Here is an 18,605-nt window from a genome sequence, read left to right as displayed (position 1 = left end):
TTTTCACTAGCACAACTACATCGCATTTATTACTTTGCAAATACTCCATTGAGTTCCTTCAGATGGTGAAAAGTCCTTGAGGCAGTCCGGCTGGCCTTAATATATAAGGTGAAGGTTTTCTGGCAAGGAGCTGTCTGGCCTAAAAGTTAGAGGTTTTGACATTCCGAGTTAACATCCACATGTACAATTCACCCATCCCGTCCTAATTTCAAAACTCTCAGTCATGGTGTAGGTATCAGTAATACAAGTAGCAAATTCATTCTCCGATCACTAAGTTGCCAAAACAGCAGCATCCATACACAGGAGATAGGTATACAGCAGGATCCCCACATTTTGCTGAGCAGAAATGTGTTCATAGTTTTCACATTTGAAAAGCACGATTTAGGTAAGCTCCCCTTTAAATGCGAACTGAATTAAATTCACCCCATCCTTAACTCCAGGCAAGAGTATGTGAATCATTCCACCTTCAACTCAATTAATTTTTATTTTGTGGGGAGTGAGCCTTTGTACTCACCTTTTACAGCAAACACCTCTTGGGATGCAGTATCCGAGTGGTATATAACGAAGACTCCAGCACTTCCCAGGGTTGTAGGTGTTCAAATGGCAGACCCCTCCAGCAATGTCACATTCGTCTTCACTATTAAATATTTCAGAACCTTTAGACAGGTACACAGGCGTGGAAACTGAGCACAGGTCTTGCATCTGTAAATCCAGTACCAGCTAATCTAACTCTAATTTCCTACATTTGGGATTCCTTAGGTTCCTGTGTCAGAGCTGCTTTTCACTGGTTTCAGACCTGTGCTCGGCTGCAGGCTATTTTGAAGAAAGCTTGTGCTGGCAATATCTTAGCTCCACACTGACAAATGAACAGATATAAATATGACCTAGTCTACCTGCAACAGCTGTTGTGAAAGCTGAGTCTGTTAACAATCATTAAAACACCCTGAGCACTGAAAAGCACAATACTCACTAACATTTCTAAGCTGTACAGGCAGAGGGACTCAGAGGTCTGGACTGCTTTATCTCCCTTCACTTATTTGTTTGCAGATGCATCAGCCTGGGAAAATAACTTCTTGCATGGATCAATAAACCAGTCTTTGCCAACTGCTGGCTGGGTCTAATGGGAATTGTTAGTCCCAAATATTTGGAAGGCACCAGGTTGGGGAGGAAGGCTGCCATAAACTAACCTTTCCAATCCTGAAACAAACATTACCTTCAAGCTCTCCCTGGTTCAGAATATAAAAATGCTCTATCCATTTAACAGACCCCTATGATGTCCCCTGCTGGTACAGCTGAGACATTAGCTTTGAGTATAATGATCTTTAGAGCACTCTTGATTCCCTACCTACCTACCAGATCTCTGGAGGATTACAGACAAGGCTTGTGTCAGGAATGTTCATTGTCAGGCAACTACAATGTAGTAATATGCACTCTCTGTGGGGCATGGTTGTAGATGCAGCACCCCCCGCCCATTCCATCACTTGCTGTGGATGGGACCCTCTGCCTGAGCATTAGTGGCAAGCTCTTCCCATTTCCCACTCCTCAGAAAAGGCAAAAGAACAAAACAGAAGCACGTTCCCACCCCCTAAAGCCATTAAAGCAGGTTTGGGAAGAAATCAGGCTTATGGGAACTGCTTTCCAGTGGCGTAGCGTGGGGGTGCAGGGGGGGCCAGCCGCACCGGACGCAACATCTGGGGGTTAGGGTTAGGGGGCGCAAATCCACGGGTTAGGGGGTGCAAATTACTTGCCTTGCCCCGGGTGCTGACAACCCACGCTACGCCACTGCTGCTTTGGCTGCTTTCATTTTTATTAGAACCCCACGATCCACAAACCAGAGTCAGATGCCAAGGGCACACTCTTGAGAGTTTAAAGATCCTAAGCCAGGGGTCGGCAAGGCTTACTGGGCATGGGCTGGATCACTCCCGTGGAGATCCTCCGTGGGCCGGACTGGCGCAGCACAATGCCAGAAATTGCATCTGCACATGTCCGCGGCACCGGAAATTGCTTCTGCACATGCCCAGACTCCGAAAACTGTGACTGTGCAGGCATGATTTTCAGAATCTGGGCATGTGCAGAAGCGATTTCCAGAGCCACAGAAGAGAGTCCCTGCGCTGCACTGCACTAAATTGGCACAGCGTGGTGTGGGGGGACTTGCAGAGTGGGCAGCTCGGTTTGGGGGCGGCTCAGGGGCCAGTTAAATGGCCTCTGTGGGCCGCTTCTGGTCCAAGAGCCTTAGGTTGCCAGCTCCTGTCCTAAGCCCAGAAACCTCATTTCAGCAGAGAGCCGTTTTTGTTGCTGCCATTGTCAAATACTTTGAAGTCATAACTTCCTGCTGGTTGTCATGTTCTTGAGTGTCCTTCATTTAAGCATGAGTGGTTGGTTGGTTGGTCAAAATATTGCATGAGGTGCTTAATAGTTGTGATTGTGTGAATGGATGGTGAGGGTGATACTGTGGAAGTGATTGTGTTAACAGTGCATTTTAATTTCATTTGGGAGTTTGTATCATGCTGCCTAGTGTCTCTCCCCATCCTCCAGTCTTCTCTCTCTCTCTCTCTCTCTCTCTCTCTCTCTCTCTCTCTCTCTCTCTCTCTCTCTCTCTCTTGTTATTATGGATATGGATATTATGGATTTATGTATTTGGAACTTTCTGCTTGTAAACAATTTGAAACTGTGTTGAATGTACATTTATGTATTCCGGCTATGCATCTGGATTTGCCTTATAGCAAACTGCTCTCAGTCAGATTCTACCCTACGTTCAGTTTAGGATCATTGCCATTCCCACTACATGTATACACAGATTCATTATACCTGGAATGATTTCGACTTCGATGTCATCTTTTCTAGAAGAAGAAAAAGACAGGAAGAAATAGTGAGACCAGATGGAGACAACAAGAAAAGGCTAGCTTCAGAATTGGGGAGAAGGGTGGTGATGGACCTCATGGAAAATAGATGGCTTTGTCTCCTTTTTACCTTCTTTTCACCTTCTGCCTCCAAAGCAGGAGGCCAGCAGTGCTATGATTTGCCTACTTTCCCAGGTATTTACATTTGATGGGACTTACTTCTTGGTGCCATCAGAGATGTGCCAAACCCTAGAGATTAGACCTGATTAGTTACTGACCTTAAAAAAATATGGATTAACTTTTAGACATCCAAGTCATTATCTCATTAACAAATTGGACCAGATTTACTGTACTCTTCTCTTGCATCTAGCAGCATTCTGGATCTTCTCCACCCCAAACTATGCTTAGACTCCCACTTTCAGTTCCCTGGGTTGCATATGTCTCCCCTTTCCCCTGGTATCAAGGACATTTTACTTCCTTCTAAAAAGTTTCCTCTCGTGCCCATTCTGCTTATTTTTACCTTAAGCCAACTTCTCTAAAATCCCCACGGCACAAATTGTTCTCGGGGACATGTTTTGCAATGACAGCGTGGGGACCTGCTGAGATGGAAGAAGATAAGCATAACACACAGCAGGTGTTTCAGGGAAAGGAATATTATAATAAACAGGTGAATATTAAGAACACAGACTTGTTAACTCTTTAGAGAGGCCAGCACACAGTGCTGAGACCCTCAACTGCACAAAAGTCATGGAAATAAATGTGAACTGTCACAGGATACTACCATTACAATGGAGATTCTCATATGCAAAGAGCAAGAAGTGCTGGAAAGCAAAGCAGTTATATTACCAGACCCTCCAAGTGTCTCTATTTTCCAGGGACAGTCCTGGATTTACAGTTTCTGATTTGATCCTGGAATGTCCTGCATTTCCTTATGATGTCTCTCTTTTCACTGGATAAATGTTGGAGCAATGGAGTTATCCGATCCTCAAGCAGAGATGGAGGAAGGGGGATGTGGTGAGGGCGGTCCATCCCGGGTGTAACAACTGAGGGGGGGTGACAAAATGTGGGGCGACACTCATCGTGGGGCCTGCAGTGTGCCCGGGACACACATCTGGCTTGGGCGTGCGCAGGCTCCATGCTGCCAAAATGGTCCCCCCACTGCCTCCCCCTCAGCTGTAAGGCAGCTGAGTGGGCAGAGGCAGGTGGACTTCTCAGAGGCCCCATGGAGCATCCTGCCCCGGCTGGCCCTGCCCCCAGGCGCAGGGCATGTGCGCCACCCCAGGCGCCCGATCGGCTTGCTCTGCCGCTGCCCTCAAGCCAAGGAGATAAGTAACTATACAATCTTTAAAAGGCATCTGAAAGCTGACTGCACAGGGAATTTTTTTAAACATTTAATGTTTTATTATGTTTTTATACATGTTGGGAGCTGCCCAGAGTGGCGGGGATAATTCAGTCAGATGGGTGGGGTGGTAGTAGTAGTAATAATAATAATAATAATAATAATAATAATAATAATAATAAAGAATAGGACATCCCTATTTCCATCAGAGAAAAGTTGGAGGGTATGTATTATATCACTACAGTGGTACCTCAGGTTACATATGCTTCAGGTTAGATACACTTCAGGTTACAGACTCCACTATTACCTCGGGTTAAGAACTTTGCTTCAGGATGAGAACAGAAATTGTGCAGCGGCGCAGCAGCAGCTGAAGGCCCCATTAGGTAAAGTGGTGCTTCAGGCTAAGAACAGTTTCAGGTTAAGAACAGACCTCCAGAATGAATTAAGTCCTTAACCAGAGGTACCACTGTATTTTATTTCCCTCACTCAAAACATGCTGATTGGATAGCACTTGTAAAACCATGCTCTCTCCTTGCAAGCTGCACTTGTCAGTTTTGAAGGAGCTGTCCTGTCCCATTTCTCCTTGTCCTGGTGTTTCCTTATAGCAGTGGTTTTCAACCAGTGTGCCATGGTACCCTAGGGGTGCCGTGGGCAACACTGGCCTCTGTCCCTCTTTCCTCTCCTCCCTCCTCTGATGCCCTCTAGCACCTCTGCCTCCTAAAGGCTTACACAGCTGTTTGTTGCAGCAGCCCTGGCTGCAAGTTCCCCAGGCAAATGGTGCCTCTGGAGTGCTTGCCAGGAGCTGAGGTTGCCTCAGAGTACCCCCAGGCCCCTGTGGGGTAGTGTGAGGAGGCACCTCTTTTTGGTGTGGGGTGGGGAGAGCTCAGAGACCAGGGGCAGTAGCAGCTGCTGCCCAGAGGACTCCCAAGGAGAGGGGAGAGGAGAGGAGGCTGAGGGAAGCCTCCACAAAGGAGGGTGTTCGAAAAAGGGTGAGAGACTACTGGCTCTGCAGGCAACAGGTGACACAACTGGGCTCCTCAGCCCCACAGGGGTGTGGCAGAAAGAATGTAGTTGGTCAAGGGAGCCATGGACTCAAAAAGGTTGAAAACCTCTGACTTATAAAAAAAAATAAATCCTTCCAGTAGCACCTTAGAGCAGTGTTTCCCAACCTTGTGCCTCCAGCTGTTTTTGAACTACAATTCCCATCATCCCTGACCACTGGTCTTGCTAGCTAGGGATGATGGGAGTTGTAGGCCAAAAACATCTGGAGGCCCAAGGTTGGGAAACACTGCCTTAGAGACCAACTAAGTTTGTTATTGGTATGAGCTTTCGTGTGCATGCACACTTCTTCAGATACATGCACATGAAAGCTCATACCAATAACAAACGTAGTTGGTCTCTAAGGTGCTACTGGAAGGAAATTTGTTTGTTTGTTTCGACTACAGCAGACCAACATGGCTACCTACCTGTAACTCTGACTTAGAAGCATAGTTTTGATCAGACACGTATCTGCAGGATTTCCCCCCTTTACATCTGAATCACCAAGGCACTGAATATAACTTCATATGTCCTTGCTCCAGCTCAGAAGTCCTTGCTCTGGTTTCTGCTTTTCTCATCCATGTCTGAGTGCTTTCCTTTTGTTCCCACAGCTTCCCCCGGGGAAAACCTGACATTTAATGCTGAATCAAAACAACAGCAATTTAGGTTTCCCACCAATTGCTGAAAGAGTGGGTTTTCAGGGGGAAAGTGTCAAGGCAACATACTAGACTTTTTATTTATATCCCATTTTGTCCCTCTGCCCCCATATTCTCACCTTCGACAACAAGGTCTCCCTCTGTAGCATCGCTGAATAAATGTATCACCTGGATGACATAACTCATTAGCACAATAGCCGTCAGCATCCATACATCGCTTTAGTGCTGGAACAATATAGCCTACAGAAAGGAAACCCTCTATTAAAGACAGATTTTTGGAGAGGTGCAGAAAATATCCCCAAAGCTACAGATACAAGTTGCGTCTTGTGGTCTGTGAACACTAACCCTAAAAAGTAAGATATGGAATGTTGGGAGACCATTTTCTCTCAACCTGAAGACGTGAATAGCATTATTGTTTTTTTTAAGTCCTCATCAGATTTCTCCCCCAAATAATCCTGAGAGTTGTAGAGCAGTTGCTAAGGGAGAGAGAAAACAATTGTTAGCTCAGTTTAAGTCAGTGGATAATATTTATGCCCCTGTCTCTTCCACCGACACACCCTGGAGCCACTGAGTGTTTGGTAAACCCTTAACCTTGACAAATGCTCTTGCCCAAGTCCACCTTGAATAGCTCCTCACCAGATGCATCCAAGAGAACCACTGAGACCAGAAATAAACTGATGCAAAAGATCTTCATGTTTGGAAGAAGATAGGTGGGAAGACTCTGTCGCTGGGGAGGATAAGCAAAACTGAGAGATGAGAACTCAGCAAGCCTTTAAAAGCAGGTTGGCACTGCGGTTCTCCATGGGATGTTTGCAACAGTTCACGTAGCTGACAAAGGTTCTTAAAGGGGACATTTTTGTACGAAGTGTTCTCTTGATGGTGCTTCTGCATATATCCAGTCGCTTCTCGGCAGATCAAAGGGAAATCTTGTTCCTTCTGGTGGACATGGACTGAAATGTTCCTTAAATGAAATAATCTGAACTGTTTTGCTTCTCTGCACCAACTCCTTATTTGGGTTTCTTCATTTGCAGGTGATAGGGAGGAACCCAATGTGCCGCAGTCCCTCAATCTCATATTTTCAGAGCCCACTTTAAAAACTGAATGTTCTGATCTCAGTCTCGTGTCTCTACAGACCACAGGCGAGCCTTATCTTCAGAAATATTGGGTCTGAAAGGAACAGGGAATCATGAGAGATGCACATGAAATGGTGTGTGGCATAGAAAAGCCAGATAGAGATATGTTGTCCCTTCTTCTCTCATAATATTTATCCAGTTAAGCAAATTGTTGGGAGATTCAGGGCATAGGCAGGGGGAGCATTTCCTCAAACAGCACATTGTGAAAGAATAACACCTGCTACCATAATATATAATGATGTCTGCCAGTTTGGACGGCTTTAAAATAGAGGGACACAAACTCATGAGCTGGGTGGTGCTGAGAATAGCAGTGATCATGAGTTCAAGATTGGAGACAGTAGGCTGGCAAGTACCCTGCTGCTGTGGAATCACAAGTGGGGAGGGCACAAGCTGGTACACTTGGTTCCTGCTTGTGAGCTTCCAATCAAACATACGCATATGCACATACAAATATAGATCAGCCATTTATTTGCCAGGAGCTTGTCCTACACTTGAGTAGGACCCTGGCAGAGACACATGCCCGACTAGCATGTTCTCTCCCTCCTGGTTGATCATTCAGGAGCTTCAGGAGCTTTCTTCAGCCCGAACATCACAGAGACCAATGCCAACAGACCTCGGCACACATAGGGATCTGCAGAGTGTTTGCAGTGTGTGTAACAGACCTCAGCAACTCAGCATTTTGGCTAATCTACTTTATTTACATATAAACACACATGGAGCACTGCAACATGGCTCCCTCTCTCTCTAGCATCAGACAGCAAAGAGAAAGGACAAAGGACAATAGTCCCACTTCACAGAACACAGTAACACAAACACCCTGCCTCTGTCACTTCCCACTCTGTGGAGTCAAAATATATACCGTGATGTAATAGACAAAAAGGGACGCGGGTGGCGCTGTGGGTAAAACCTCAGTGCCTAGGACTTGCTGATCGTAAGGTCGGCGGTTTTAATCCCCGTGACGGGGTGAGCTCCCATCGTTTGGTCCCAGCTCCTGCCAACCCAGCAGTTTGAAAGCACCCCTAAGTGCAAGTAGATAAATAGGGACCACTTTATAGCGGGAAGGTAAACGGTGTTTCCGTGTGCTGCGCTGGTGCTGGCTCGCCAGATGCAGCTTCATCACGCTGGCCACGTGACCCGGAAGTGTCTTCGGACAGCGCCGGCTCCCGGCCTCTTGAGCGAGAAGAGCGCGCAACCCTAGAGTCGGTCACGACTGGCCCTGACGGGCAGGGGTACCTTTACCTTTAATAGACAAAAATCCCATGACTGCAATCATGGAGCAGGAATTCTAACAATATTAGCTCTCGGTGGAACCTGACATTCCAGAGCCTAGCAGAGACTAATTTTATAGTCCGCAACACAACACCCCCCACCCTCTTAGAACTGTTTCAGTCTGCAAATGTGGCTACAACAAGACATGGAATCAGAAGTTAAAAGGAATGATGTCATTGAAGCTCATAATTGTCTTCTTCTGTACAAGGATTTGTTAGATTTTAATGCTCAGGTGTACTGCAAAGAGTGTTATCCCTACTATCACACTGAAGTGAAGACAGTCAGTGTCATAGTGTAGCGGGGCTGGGAGGCCATGGCACTGGGCGTTTTGTGTGTGTGTGTTTTTAGGGGGTGCAACCAGCCTGGCTCTGGTGCAAGGGAGCTGCTGAGACAGCTTTTTCACACGATGGCCCAATGCCACCATCTGCAGCTCCACCCCAGGGTGAAGATTGATTTGTGGGTGGTGAGAGGAGAGTGGTGGCGATGCTTGGCCCAGTAATACCTCAGGTGGTGATAGCATACGTTCTTCCACTGAAGATACTGATTGCAGGTTAAAGGGCACTCTATGCAGCTGCAGCCAACATTCCACAAACCTGTTTACTCTGGCCTTAGATGACTGAGATGTATCTTTTCAGACCAACCCTGTTTTTGTGATCTCATTTAGAATGGCATTTCTAATCATTGGAAACCCACCCTGGATGAAGGGTGGATAATAAATGAAAATGAAATAATATTGAGCTAGATGGAATAAAGATCAGACTCAATATAATGTAGTTTCTTCTTGGTATGAAATCTCCTCCATATTCAAAATTTAAATATGAAGTAGAAATCTGGTGCCACTGCAAATCCCTAAAAAAATAAGAAGTTAATCATGAGTCTCTCTTTCATGTCAAGACCCACCTGATGCTGCAGAGTTGCCTGGGTGCCCCCATGAGGTGATGCCCCCATGGTACTCCTGGGTGTTGTGGGCTCCTGGTTGTCCCCAGACCTGTCAGAAGCAGAGTTAGGGCTGTGTGACACTGGGTGCTGAGCCTAGGGGTGCCCCAGGCTTTGCAACTATGGCATAGTGAATTGAGCAGAACAGAAGGTGAGAGGTGAGGAAGCACCAAATTTTGGCCGCTTGCAGTTTGAAAGCCCAAAGTCTAAAGCTGCAGCCATTTCTGTTCCACCTTGATGTTTTGTTTGGCCTCCACCACAGCCACTCCAAGGCTCCGAGTGCTGTCTCCTGTCATCCGATGTCATTCAAAAGCCCCCAATGGCACTTTTCTCTATCTCACTAGCTCAACATTCCTCCCCATCTCTTTCCTCGCTGGCCTAACTGCCCTACAAGGGTCACCTGCCCAAGGTTCCAATTCCCTTGGCAACAGTTCCCGAGGCTGCCAAGAACACTTCCCCCTCACTCCATACAATTACATACATTCCCTGCTTCCCCCAGGCAACCGGGTTATGAAAGATATTATAACAACACAAGGGATCCTAAAAAAAAACAGGAAAACCACTTCTATAAAGAGGGTGAGAAAGTGGCCTTGGCAGTAGCAACACAGACCTCTTTCTTAGGATAATAATAATAATAATAATAATAATAATAATAATAATAATAATAATTTATTTATACCCCACCCATCTGGCTGGGTTTTCCCAGCCATTCTGGGTGGCTTCCAACAAAGTATTAAAATACAGTGGTCTGTTAAACATTAAAAGCTTCCCTAAACAGGGCTGCCTTCAGATGTCTTCTAAAACTCTGGTAGTTGTTGTTCTCTTTGACATCTGGTGGGAGGGCGTTCCACAGGGTTGCTGCCACTACTGAGAAGGCCCTCTGCCTGGTTCCCTGTAACTTGGCTTCTCGCAGTGAGGGAACCACCAGAAGGCCCTTGGCGCTGGACCTCAGTGTCTGGGCAGAACTATGGGGATAGAGACGCTCCTTCAGGTATACTGGACCAAGGCCGTTTAGGGCTTTAAAGGTCAGCACCAACACTTTGAATTGTGCTTGGAAACATACTGGGAGCCAATGTAGATCTTTGCCTCAGTGAAATGAAGCATTCCATCAGTGCCGGAGATGCAACAGGAACAGTCAGGGAACTTTTATTGGATTACAACCCAGTGGAAGGCAGGCGATTTCTTATGAGGCAGCCCTGTATCAGGAAGCTTTTACCATAATCTCTGATGTATTGTGTGTGTTTTATATTCTCTTGGAAGCCACCCTGACTGGGGCAGCCCAGTCAGTTGGGAGGGTGCAAGTATCATCATCATCACACCACCTTCACCATCATATCGAGGGGGCAGGGGCAGAGAAGGAAATTTGTACATTATCCCCAGGGAGAGCTCGACAATGAGAATGGTTTGAGTCCTCCTATACTAGGAGCCGGGACAGGTGAATAGCTATCTGCAGGGAAGATGAGCTTTTGGTATTCTAGGAGCATTCAGAAGTTGGTTGCTCTCAAATGTATAATGAATATGGCTTAAACTGATTGGTTTAAGCCACAGATTTTTCTCGCAGCCTGAGCATCCTTGGCATGAGGGCCTGTTTCACAACAGCCTTCCCTGTTTTAGTCAAAGCATTCCATTCAGTTGTAAACCAAAGGGTCATAAAACCCAATTTACAAAGCACCAAATCCTGAAGACTTCATTATGTTAATGCACACTGTTCTGCATTTCCTTGCTTTGTTATTTCGTGGCTCCTTGAGGAGAAACTGCCATGGCAGTGGCAGGCTTTGGGCTTTCATATTTCAGTGGTCTCGTGTGCGATAACAAAATTCAGCTCCCACTTGCCTCTCAACTCTAAGTCATTGTTGCAGCACCCCTTGTGGTGCCTTCTCAGCTTGGTGCCCAGTGTGGGCAAACCAGTTACGCTCCTCTAAATTTGCATCTGCCAAAGGTTATTTATGTATGTAACAACTGCGCCCCGTGTTTTGTTAACCCCAAAATGAACAAGGTCCCAACCAGAGAAGATTGGCAACTTAAGTTGACAGAATATGCACAACTTGCAGACTTAACATATAGAATAAGAGAACAAGGAGAGTATACGTTTAAAGAAGATTGGAAAATGTTTATTGAGTATATGGAAAATAACTGTGTACAGCTGAAATCGCTGGCAGCATTAAGATAAATTCAACAGTGTAAATAATCTTTGATGGATGTAATAATGGAAAACCGATTGGTAAAGTTTTTGTAAAATATGCAGGGATGTAAGATATGCAAAATGAACCATGGAAAGAGAAGAAGGGAAATCATTGATATTTTAAGTATGTGAAATGTTGATCTGAAATTGTAATACAGAAAAATTAATAAAAATTATATTAATAAATAAATAAATAAATTTGCATCTGCCATGAACCACAATACCGAAAGCTGCAAATTTTATATTGACTGCAACGTTTAAAGTAATCCATGCCACTAAAACCTTGAACTCTGAATAAATTTCATGGTTGATATCAAGAACTTAACTTTATTTTCCTCTTTCCTTTCCTTGATGAATAGTTCCTGTCATCACGTGTATCGCAACCAGATCACTCATGCACAGAGCTTACCTGTCATTATATCACAAAAACCTACAAATAGGTGGACATTCAACCTTCCAGGAGGCACAGAACTATCATCAGAGTATTTTGCTTCAGTAGTCTGCTCTTGCTGCTCAACTTGAGATCCAAGTCAAGTTTCAACAATGAGTTTGCGCTGGCTGTTCATGGTTGCCCTTCTGTTTTCTGAGATGCTTCTGTCTTCTGCAGGTAAGACATGCATTGAAGTTAAAAACATCCAGACAGAAATGACAGAAGAATGAAATGGGGCTGGAAGTCATCCAGTGCCATCATGCCCATGTTATGTTCTATGACTTTGCCCCCCTGAGGCCTGACAAATTATGAATGGAAAGGGTATTGAGTGTGATGGAGATGAAGGAGATGCTGGCTTTGTTTACAAGCCACAGAGAAAGAGGAGGGAGGTGAATGGAGGGCAAAGGAAAGAGAGGAGCAGAAAGATATCTCTAGGGAAGAGGGTAAGAATGGACACTGTCCTAAATTCTGCCCTATGATGAACAGGGGTCCTTAGGTCTAAAGGTTGGGACAATGAGCAGATCTAAGCCCTGTCCTCTGCTGCAAGGGGAATCCGAGAATGCTCTGAACATTGTAATCACTGTGTCCCATAGGTTGCTTTCTGCTCACGCAATCCCATGTCCTCCATCCAGGCCCATAAGTTTATGAGCAAGAACAGCCAATGAGACGTATAGGGAAGAATCCCAAGGGCCTGAGAAGAGAGGCTCATTGGACTATACTGTCAGTTTGCATTTCTTAGTGCAGGAAGTATTGATCTGATGTGTAGAGATCTTTCCTATTCTACTTAATTCAAGAGGGTTCTGGAAACCTCTGGAAGCTTCTCTTTGTGAAAGAAACAAGCAGAAGGTTCATGATGTTTGGGTTATTCCTTCAGAGAAGCTGAGTACAGCTGGTTTGAACTGGCTATAAAAGTAAGGCCAAAAGGAGCCCGGGTTTCACTCTTTCTATCTCTTTTCCTTCTGGTGTGGTGTTCTATACATAGTTTAGACTTATTATAAGTTATTGTAAGTTTAAGTTAAGTCTCCTGCAACTGGATTTCTTATGGATGGTGCCAATCCTGAATTTATTAGATTTGTGACCATTATGCTCATTTGCTTTCAGTAGCAGTAAAGCTCTGCTGGATGAAATAGAATTGCCTCTGGTCTATTTTTTTGGGAATCCTGCAATGTGTTTAAGTTGTTACTCTGCTAACTATAAGTTGGAATCCCTTGTTAATATTTTCCCCATCACCTCTTCATAGCTGTCAACATTTCCCGTTTTTTAAGGGAAATTCCCTTATTCCGAATAGGATTCCTCGCAAGAAAAGGAAAAAGTTGACAGCTATGCCCCTCTTATGAAATCCATTCCTAAGAGCAGTGCTTTTTTTTCTGGGGGGATGCAGGGGTACGCATACCCCTAAACATTTTGTGAATCTTTGTACTTTTGTCCATTTACTGCATTTATTTCCCCTGATTTGAACTATAAAATGGTGATTTTCTTGAGTCAAAATGAGAGTGCCCCCAAACATTTATATATATATATATATATATATATATATATATATATATATATATATATATATATAATATATATATTTGCTTTCGTAGATTTTCACGGGTACAGGAATGCAGGTTTTGGTGTCCTCGGGTGTCTTCCCGTGTAAAAGTTGGGGTGTCTAGGCGACGTTTCGACGAAGATGACGAGTGAGACCTCGTCGAAACGTCGCCTAGACACCCCAACTTTTACACGGGAAGACACCCGAGGACACCAAAACCTGCATAATATATATATATATATATATAAACCTGCATTCCTGTACCCGTGAAAATCTACGAAAGCATATATATATATATGTATATATATATATATAAATGTTTGGGGGCACTCTCATATATGTATATGTGTATATATATATATATATATATATATATATATATATATATATACACACACACACATACACACATATACATATATATATAAGCACTGGCTAATAGTATTTCCATTTCGGAGGGAGTTATGGCTGAAGTCATACAGCGATTTATATTTATTTCCTTCACCTCTCATGCAATTCCTCTTCTTTTGTATAGGAAAGGATTATATAATTAAAGGTAAAGAAGCATGTATCAAGGAAGGAGGTCATTGTGCTGGAGAATTTTGTCCTTCAGGTCACACGGAATTAAAGTTATGCTACAACAATGTACCTTGCTGCATACCCTCTTAAGAGCAAGTCGGGATGGAATGGAAATAAAAAGTCCACTTTAATGTCTTCCTAATTGTGCTGGCTGTGAATGAATGTGTCATGGGAATATATACTGAGTTAGACCATTGGCCCCTCCAGCTCAGCCTTGTCTCCATTCTCATTATTCTCTACATCCCTTTGCTCTACTTCCTCACTCTCTTTTTTAATAATTAGTATTTAACAATATTAAATTTTAAAAAAATTACCCAAGAATCATACCAAATAACTAACTATATACACTTTTTAAGTACCCATAACATTAACATTTCCCGTATTCATATACAGTGGTACCTCTGGTTGCGAACGGGATCCGTCCCAGAGCCCCGTTCGCAACCTGAAAGGAACGCAACCCATGTCTGCATGTCTGTGCACGGGCGGGACGTCATTTTGCGCGTCTGTTCCGGAGCCCCGTTCACAACCCGAAAGGAACGCAACCCATGACTGCATGTCTGTGCATGGGCGGGTTGTGATTCACCGCTTCTGTGCATGCGTGTGATGTCATTTTGCGCGTCTGTGCATGCGCGAGCGGTGAAACCTGGAAGTAACCCTTTCCGGTTCTTACGGCTAACATAACAAGAGGTATGACTGTAATTAGGTGGGGATCCTATCTTGTTGAGCTGTGCAGTGAGTCAGCTGACAAGGTCAAAGACCTCTGTCAGGTCTATGAAGACAGTGTACACAGGGCGTCCTTATTCTCAACATTTCTCCCACAACTAACGCAGTGAGAAAATTATGTCAGCTGTTGACCTCTGAGCTCCAAAGCTGCATTGCGACTTGGGATAGACCCTTTCAGCAAGTGACTGTAAGGTCACAGTCAAAGTAAAGTCCAGTCCACAGACTGTAAGGTCCAGTCAAAGATGACTATGGGGTTGCAGCAGCACTCATCTTGCTTTCAGGCCAAGAGAACCAGTGTTTGTCCTGTTGCAGGAATTTATTTATAGGTTGGGGGGGTTGCCCCTCCAGCAGATATCATGCACATGTATCCCACTACCAAAATCAGCACAATCACTTTTGTGGCTTTTGTGATTTGTCCCCACAAAACACTTCATCGTAGTTTCGTCCTATCTGTTCAAAGGGCCTCTGCTGCACAATACCAAATGTAAGAATTCACTGACAAATGTATCTATGTACTAGCTCACTGGGAAAACTGGGAAGAAATTCATATAGACAAGTGAGCTCAGCTACTCAACAGCCCCTCTGCCTGAGTGATAATTCCTGGCATCCTGATACCTGAGTGCCAGACAGATAGCCATTCCAGAAATAACAAACCCAGATGAAGGCAAAAGAAGAAGAGTTTGGATTTGATATCCTGCTTTATCACTGCCCAAAGGAGTCTCAAAGCGGCTAACATTCTCCTTTCCTTTCCTCCCCCACAACAAACACTCTGTGAGGTGAGTGGGGCTGAGAGACTTCAGAGAAGTGTGACTAGCCCAAGGTCACCCAGCAGCTGCATGTGGAGGAGCAGGGAATCGAACCCAGTTCACCAGATTACGAGTCTACTGCTCTTAACCACTACACCACACTGGCTCTCACAAAAGGGTGTGATTAACTTGGCTGGGAAACAGGGAAATGTAAATATCTCTTTTGTTACACTTGATGGATGTTTGGTGGAGGGCAAGGGGAACCAGGGGGCAGGGTCCAGGATGCCCAGATTACTTCCACCAGACTCCCCTTTCATGATGTAACCATGATGTATCAGTGATGTAGTTGGGTTCTCTTTGGTTCGGGGCTTCCATCTTATTTCACCTTGCGGCAGGTGGGAGTCCTGTCGCAACAGTCTTCAATAAAGATCAAGGCTGCTGTTTTGCTCTGGCATTCTTGGTTGGTGTCCTTGTTTTTTGTCCAAGGGAGCCCTCAGATTTCTCTGTTAACAGTCAACAGACAGCTTTCTGGGTCATGTGGCCAGCAGGACTAAACTGCTACTGGTACAACGGATACCGTGATGGAAGCCAGAGCACACGGAAAGACCGTTTACCTTCCCGCCAGAGCGGTACCTACCATATTTTTCGCACCATAGGGCGCACCCAGTTTTTTTGGGGGGAAATAAAGGGGAAAAAATTATTTCCCCCCCAGGTGCGGGGCTGGGGCGGGGGAAGCTCGAGCTTCCCCCGACCCCAGCCCCCAAACAGGCAGCTCTCTGCAAGCTGTGGGAGCACTCCCGCTGCTTGCGGAGAGGTCCGCGAAGCCTGGGCGCGCTGAGCTCAGCACGCGCAGGCTTCGGCATGCTGGCAACTCTCCGCAAGCAGCGGGAGCGCTCCCGCTGCTTGCGGAGAGGTCCGCGAAGCCTGGAGAGCGTGAGGGGTCGGTGCGCACACACATTTCCCCTTCATTTTTGGAGGGGAAAAAGTGCGTCCTATGGTGCGAAAAATACGGTATTTATCTACTTGCACTGGCGTGCTTTCGAACTGCTAGGTTGGCAGGAGCTGGGACAGAGCAATGGGAGCTCACTCCATTATGGGTTATTTGAACCTCTGACCTTCTGATTGGCAAGCCCAAGGCTCAATGGTTCAAACCACAGCACCACCCGCGTCCAACAACCTTTTAGCAAGTGACTGTAATCTGTTGAGAACTACATGGATGAAGGTTTTTCCCAGAGTACTCAGAAGGGAGATCCCACAGTGGCTGTTACAGTCCAGCGGTCACCTTTGTTCTTGTAGAGGATCACAATACTGAAGTGGTGCATGTCTTGTTCCCAACAGTGCAAGAGGAGGCCATGGCGGTGTGTAACGAGGGAGGAACTGAAACTGATGAACTGCTTTGTGTAGTAAGTAAAATACACAGAGTCAGAGGTTCATCAGTAAAAGAGAAACTTTTACTAAATGCAAAGACTTTGTTACAAAAAAATCTTCAGAGAAAAAGAACTTCAGACATGCAAGGTACAAACGAAAGTAAGAGAGAGAGAGAGAGAGAGAGAGAGAGAGAGAGAGAGAGAATGACCAGCTTGCTGAGTGCAAAAATTTATTTGCATGACCTTGAGATAGTCAAAACAATATTTCCTAAAGAAATGAACCTTCTAGAATCTTCCAGCTTTTTCCAGTATCTGCCCTCAAAGACTTTAGCCACGACAGAAACCACCTCTCAGCATTTCTGTTGGGAATTTTCAAGAAACAAGAGTAAAGTTCATGACGTTATTCATGCAGAGTTCTGGATTCAATAACGTTTCTAGATTCTGTTTGTTATTTGTCATTGGTTTGTTTTGCTTTTGTTTTATTATGTATTTTGTGTTTTCATTTGTATTTTAATGTTGTGAACCACCCTGTTATCTTCAGATAAAATGGTAGTACATAAATTTAATAAATATATCAACAAAATTATATTGGTGATGTGGTCCATGTCTACTACTGCTCAAGGAGACACAGTATACAGTACCAAATCAAGGAAGTGCTCATCAGTGCATTAACATTCAACATTCTGTGGGCAGTAAATTCCATTCCAGACCCTTTGCTTGGCAACTGAGTGGAATAATTAGGGAGGCTGCTGTCATATATAGGCCCACATGCCCTGGGTGCAGAAGTTCACTACTGAGGCAGAATACTTTGATTAATGTTCTGTGTCTTCTGGAAGGCTGAATGCTGATCTATTGAGGGGGTTTTGTAACGCACTGACATCTAAGCCCTATGAATGGATGATTCAAATGTACTGCTCGTGATGACATAAACTTAATCAAGGAGACAAAAAAAGAGTTAATCGCCATATATTCTGTATTTTATTCATTGGGAAGCCATAATGTTCAAGGAGCAGACAGTAAAGTTCATGGCATTATCCATTATATTTATTCAGGGTTCTGGGGTTCAATAGATCTATTGTTTTAAAAGTTTCTGCCTATATGTTGTTTCCTGCTTCAAGCACTGCAGTCCATGCCTACTATCCCTCAAGGAGACACAGTGAATCAAAGCAAGGAAATAATGATTTGACTAAATGCAATGTAGTTTCTTCTTGTTATGAAATCTCCCCCAGTTGTATTCAACCATATTGTGGATGCTCTCAAAGCACCAAAACAACATCTTTCCTACAGTCTCCTATGCAAACTGAGCACTTTTGCATTCAAGGCATTTGGTCCTGTGAAATCAGCCCTGAGTGCTCACTGGAAGGACAGATCCTGAAGCTGAGATTCCAATACTTTGGCCACCTCATGAGAAGAGAAGATTCCCTGGAAAAGACCCTGATGCTGGGAAAGATGGAGGGCACAAGGAGAAGGGGACGACAGAGGACGAGATGGTTGGATAGTGTTCTGGAAGCTACCAGCATGAGTTTGACCAAACTGCGGGAGGCAGTGGAAGACAGGAATGCCTGGCGTGCTCTGGTCCATGGGGTCATGAAGAGTCGGACATGACTAAACAACTAAACAACAACAACTATCACAACAGTTTTCTCAGATAATAATAATAATAATAATAATAATAATAATAATAATATAATAATAATAATAAAATAATAATAATAATAATAATAATAATAATAATAATAATAATAATAATAATTTTATCATGTATATCTTGCTCATCTGGCTCTAGTTCCCCAGCCACTCTGGGTGGCCGCCAGCAGAATAGCAATAGTGCTC

General features: G+C 44.5%; 1 protein-coding gene and 1 long non-coding RNA gene across 3 annotated transcripts; one reads left to right on the top strand and one right to left on the bottom strand.

Moving 5' to 3' along the window:
- Positions 1-9,606, bottom strand: LOC309366455 (uncharacterized protein). 2 transcript variants are annotated; one of them, XM_081905030.1, is made up of 5 exons: positions 9,445-9,606; positions 5,993-6,113; positions 2,809-2,840; positions 515-656; positions 1-139 (listed from the first exon to the last, which is right to left on the bottom strand). In XM_081905030.1, the coding sequence occupies exons 1-5, from the start codon at positions 9,515-9,517 to the stop codon at positions 97-99; spliced, it is 411 nt and encodes a 136-aa protein (XP_081761156.1). In that variant the 5' UTR covers positions 9,518-9,606; the 3' UTR covers positions 1-96. The 2 variants fall into 2 exon arrangements, with proteins under 2 accessions (XP_081761156.1, XP_081761157.1); XM_081905031.1 differs by lacking the exon at positions 9,445-9,606 and adding an exon at positions 9,176-9,387.
- Positions 9,607-9,654: 48 nt separating this feature from the next.
- On the top strand, positions 9,655-14,071 carry LOC309366222. The gene is made up of 3 exons (XR_014166589.1): positions 9,655-9,787; positions 11,753-12,000; positions 13,893-14,071. It is a non-coding gene; the product is annotated as an uncharacterized lncRNA (long non-coding RNA).
- Positions 14,072-18,605: the final 4,534 nt, after the last annotated feature.

This window comes from Podarcis melisellensis (genome assembly GCF_964234715.1).
Source record: "Podarcis melisellensis genome assembly, chromosome: 3".
Classification (NCBI taxonomy): Eukaryota; Metazoa; Chordata; class Lepidosauria; order Squamata; family Lacertidae; genus Podarcis; species Podarcis melisellensis.
Note: the sequence above shows the minus strand (reverse complement) of the source record. Positions and strands in the feature narration are given on the sequence as shown.

Bases quoted from the DNA above. Each gene is read 5' to 3' on its own strand.
- LOC309366455 (XM_081905030.1), bottom strand. From the start codon at position 9,517: ATGACATCGGATGACAGGAGACAGCACTCGGAGCCTTGGAGTGGCTGT. The intron at 657-2,808 runs GTATAATGAATC...ACCTGTCTAAAG, and splicing joins CGAAGTCGAAATCATTCCAG to GTTCTGAAATATTTAATAGT. The intron at 140-514 runs GTGAGTACAAAG...TCTAACTTTTAG, and splicing joins AGAGGTGTTTGCTGTAAAAG to GCCAGACAGCTCCTTGCCAG.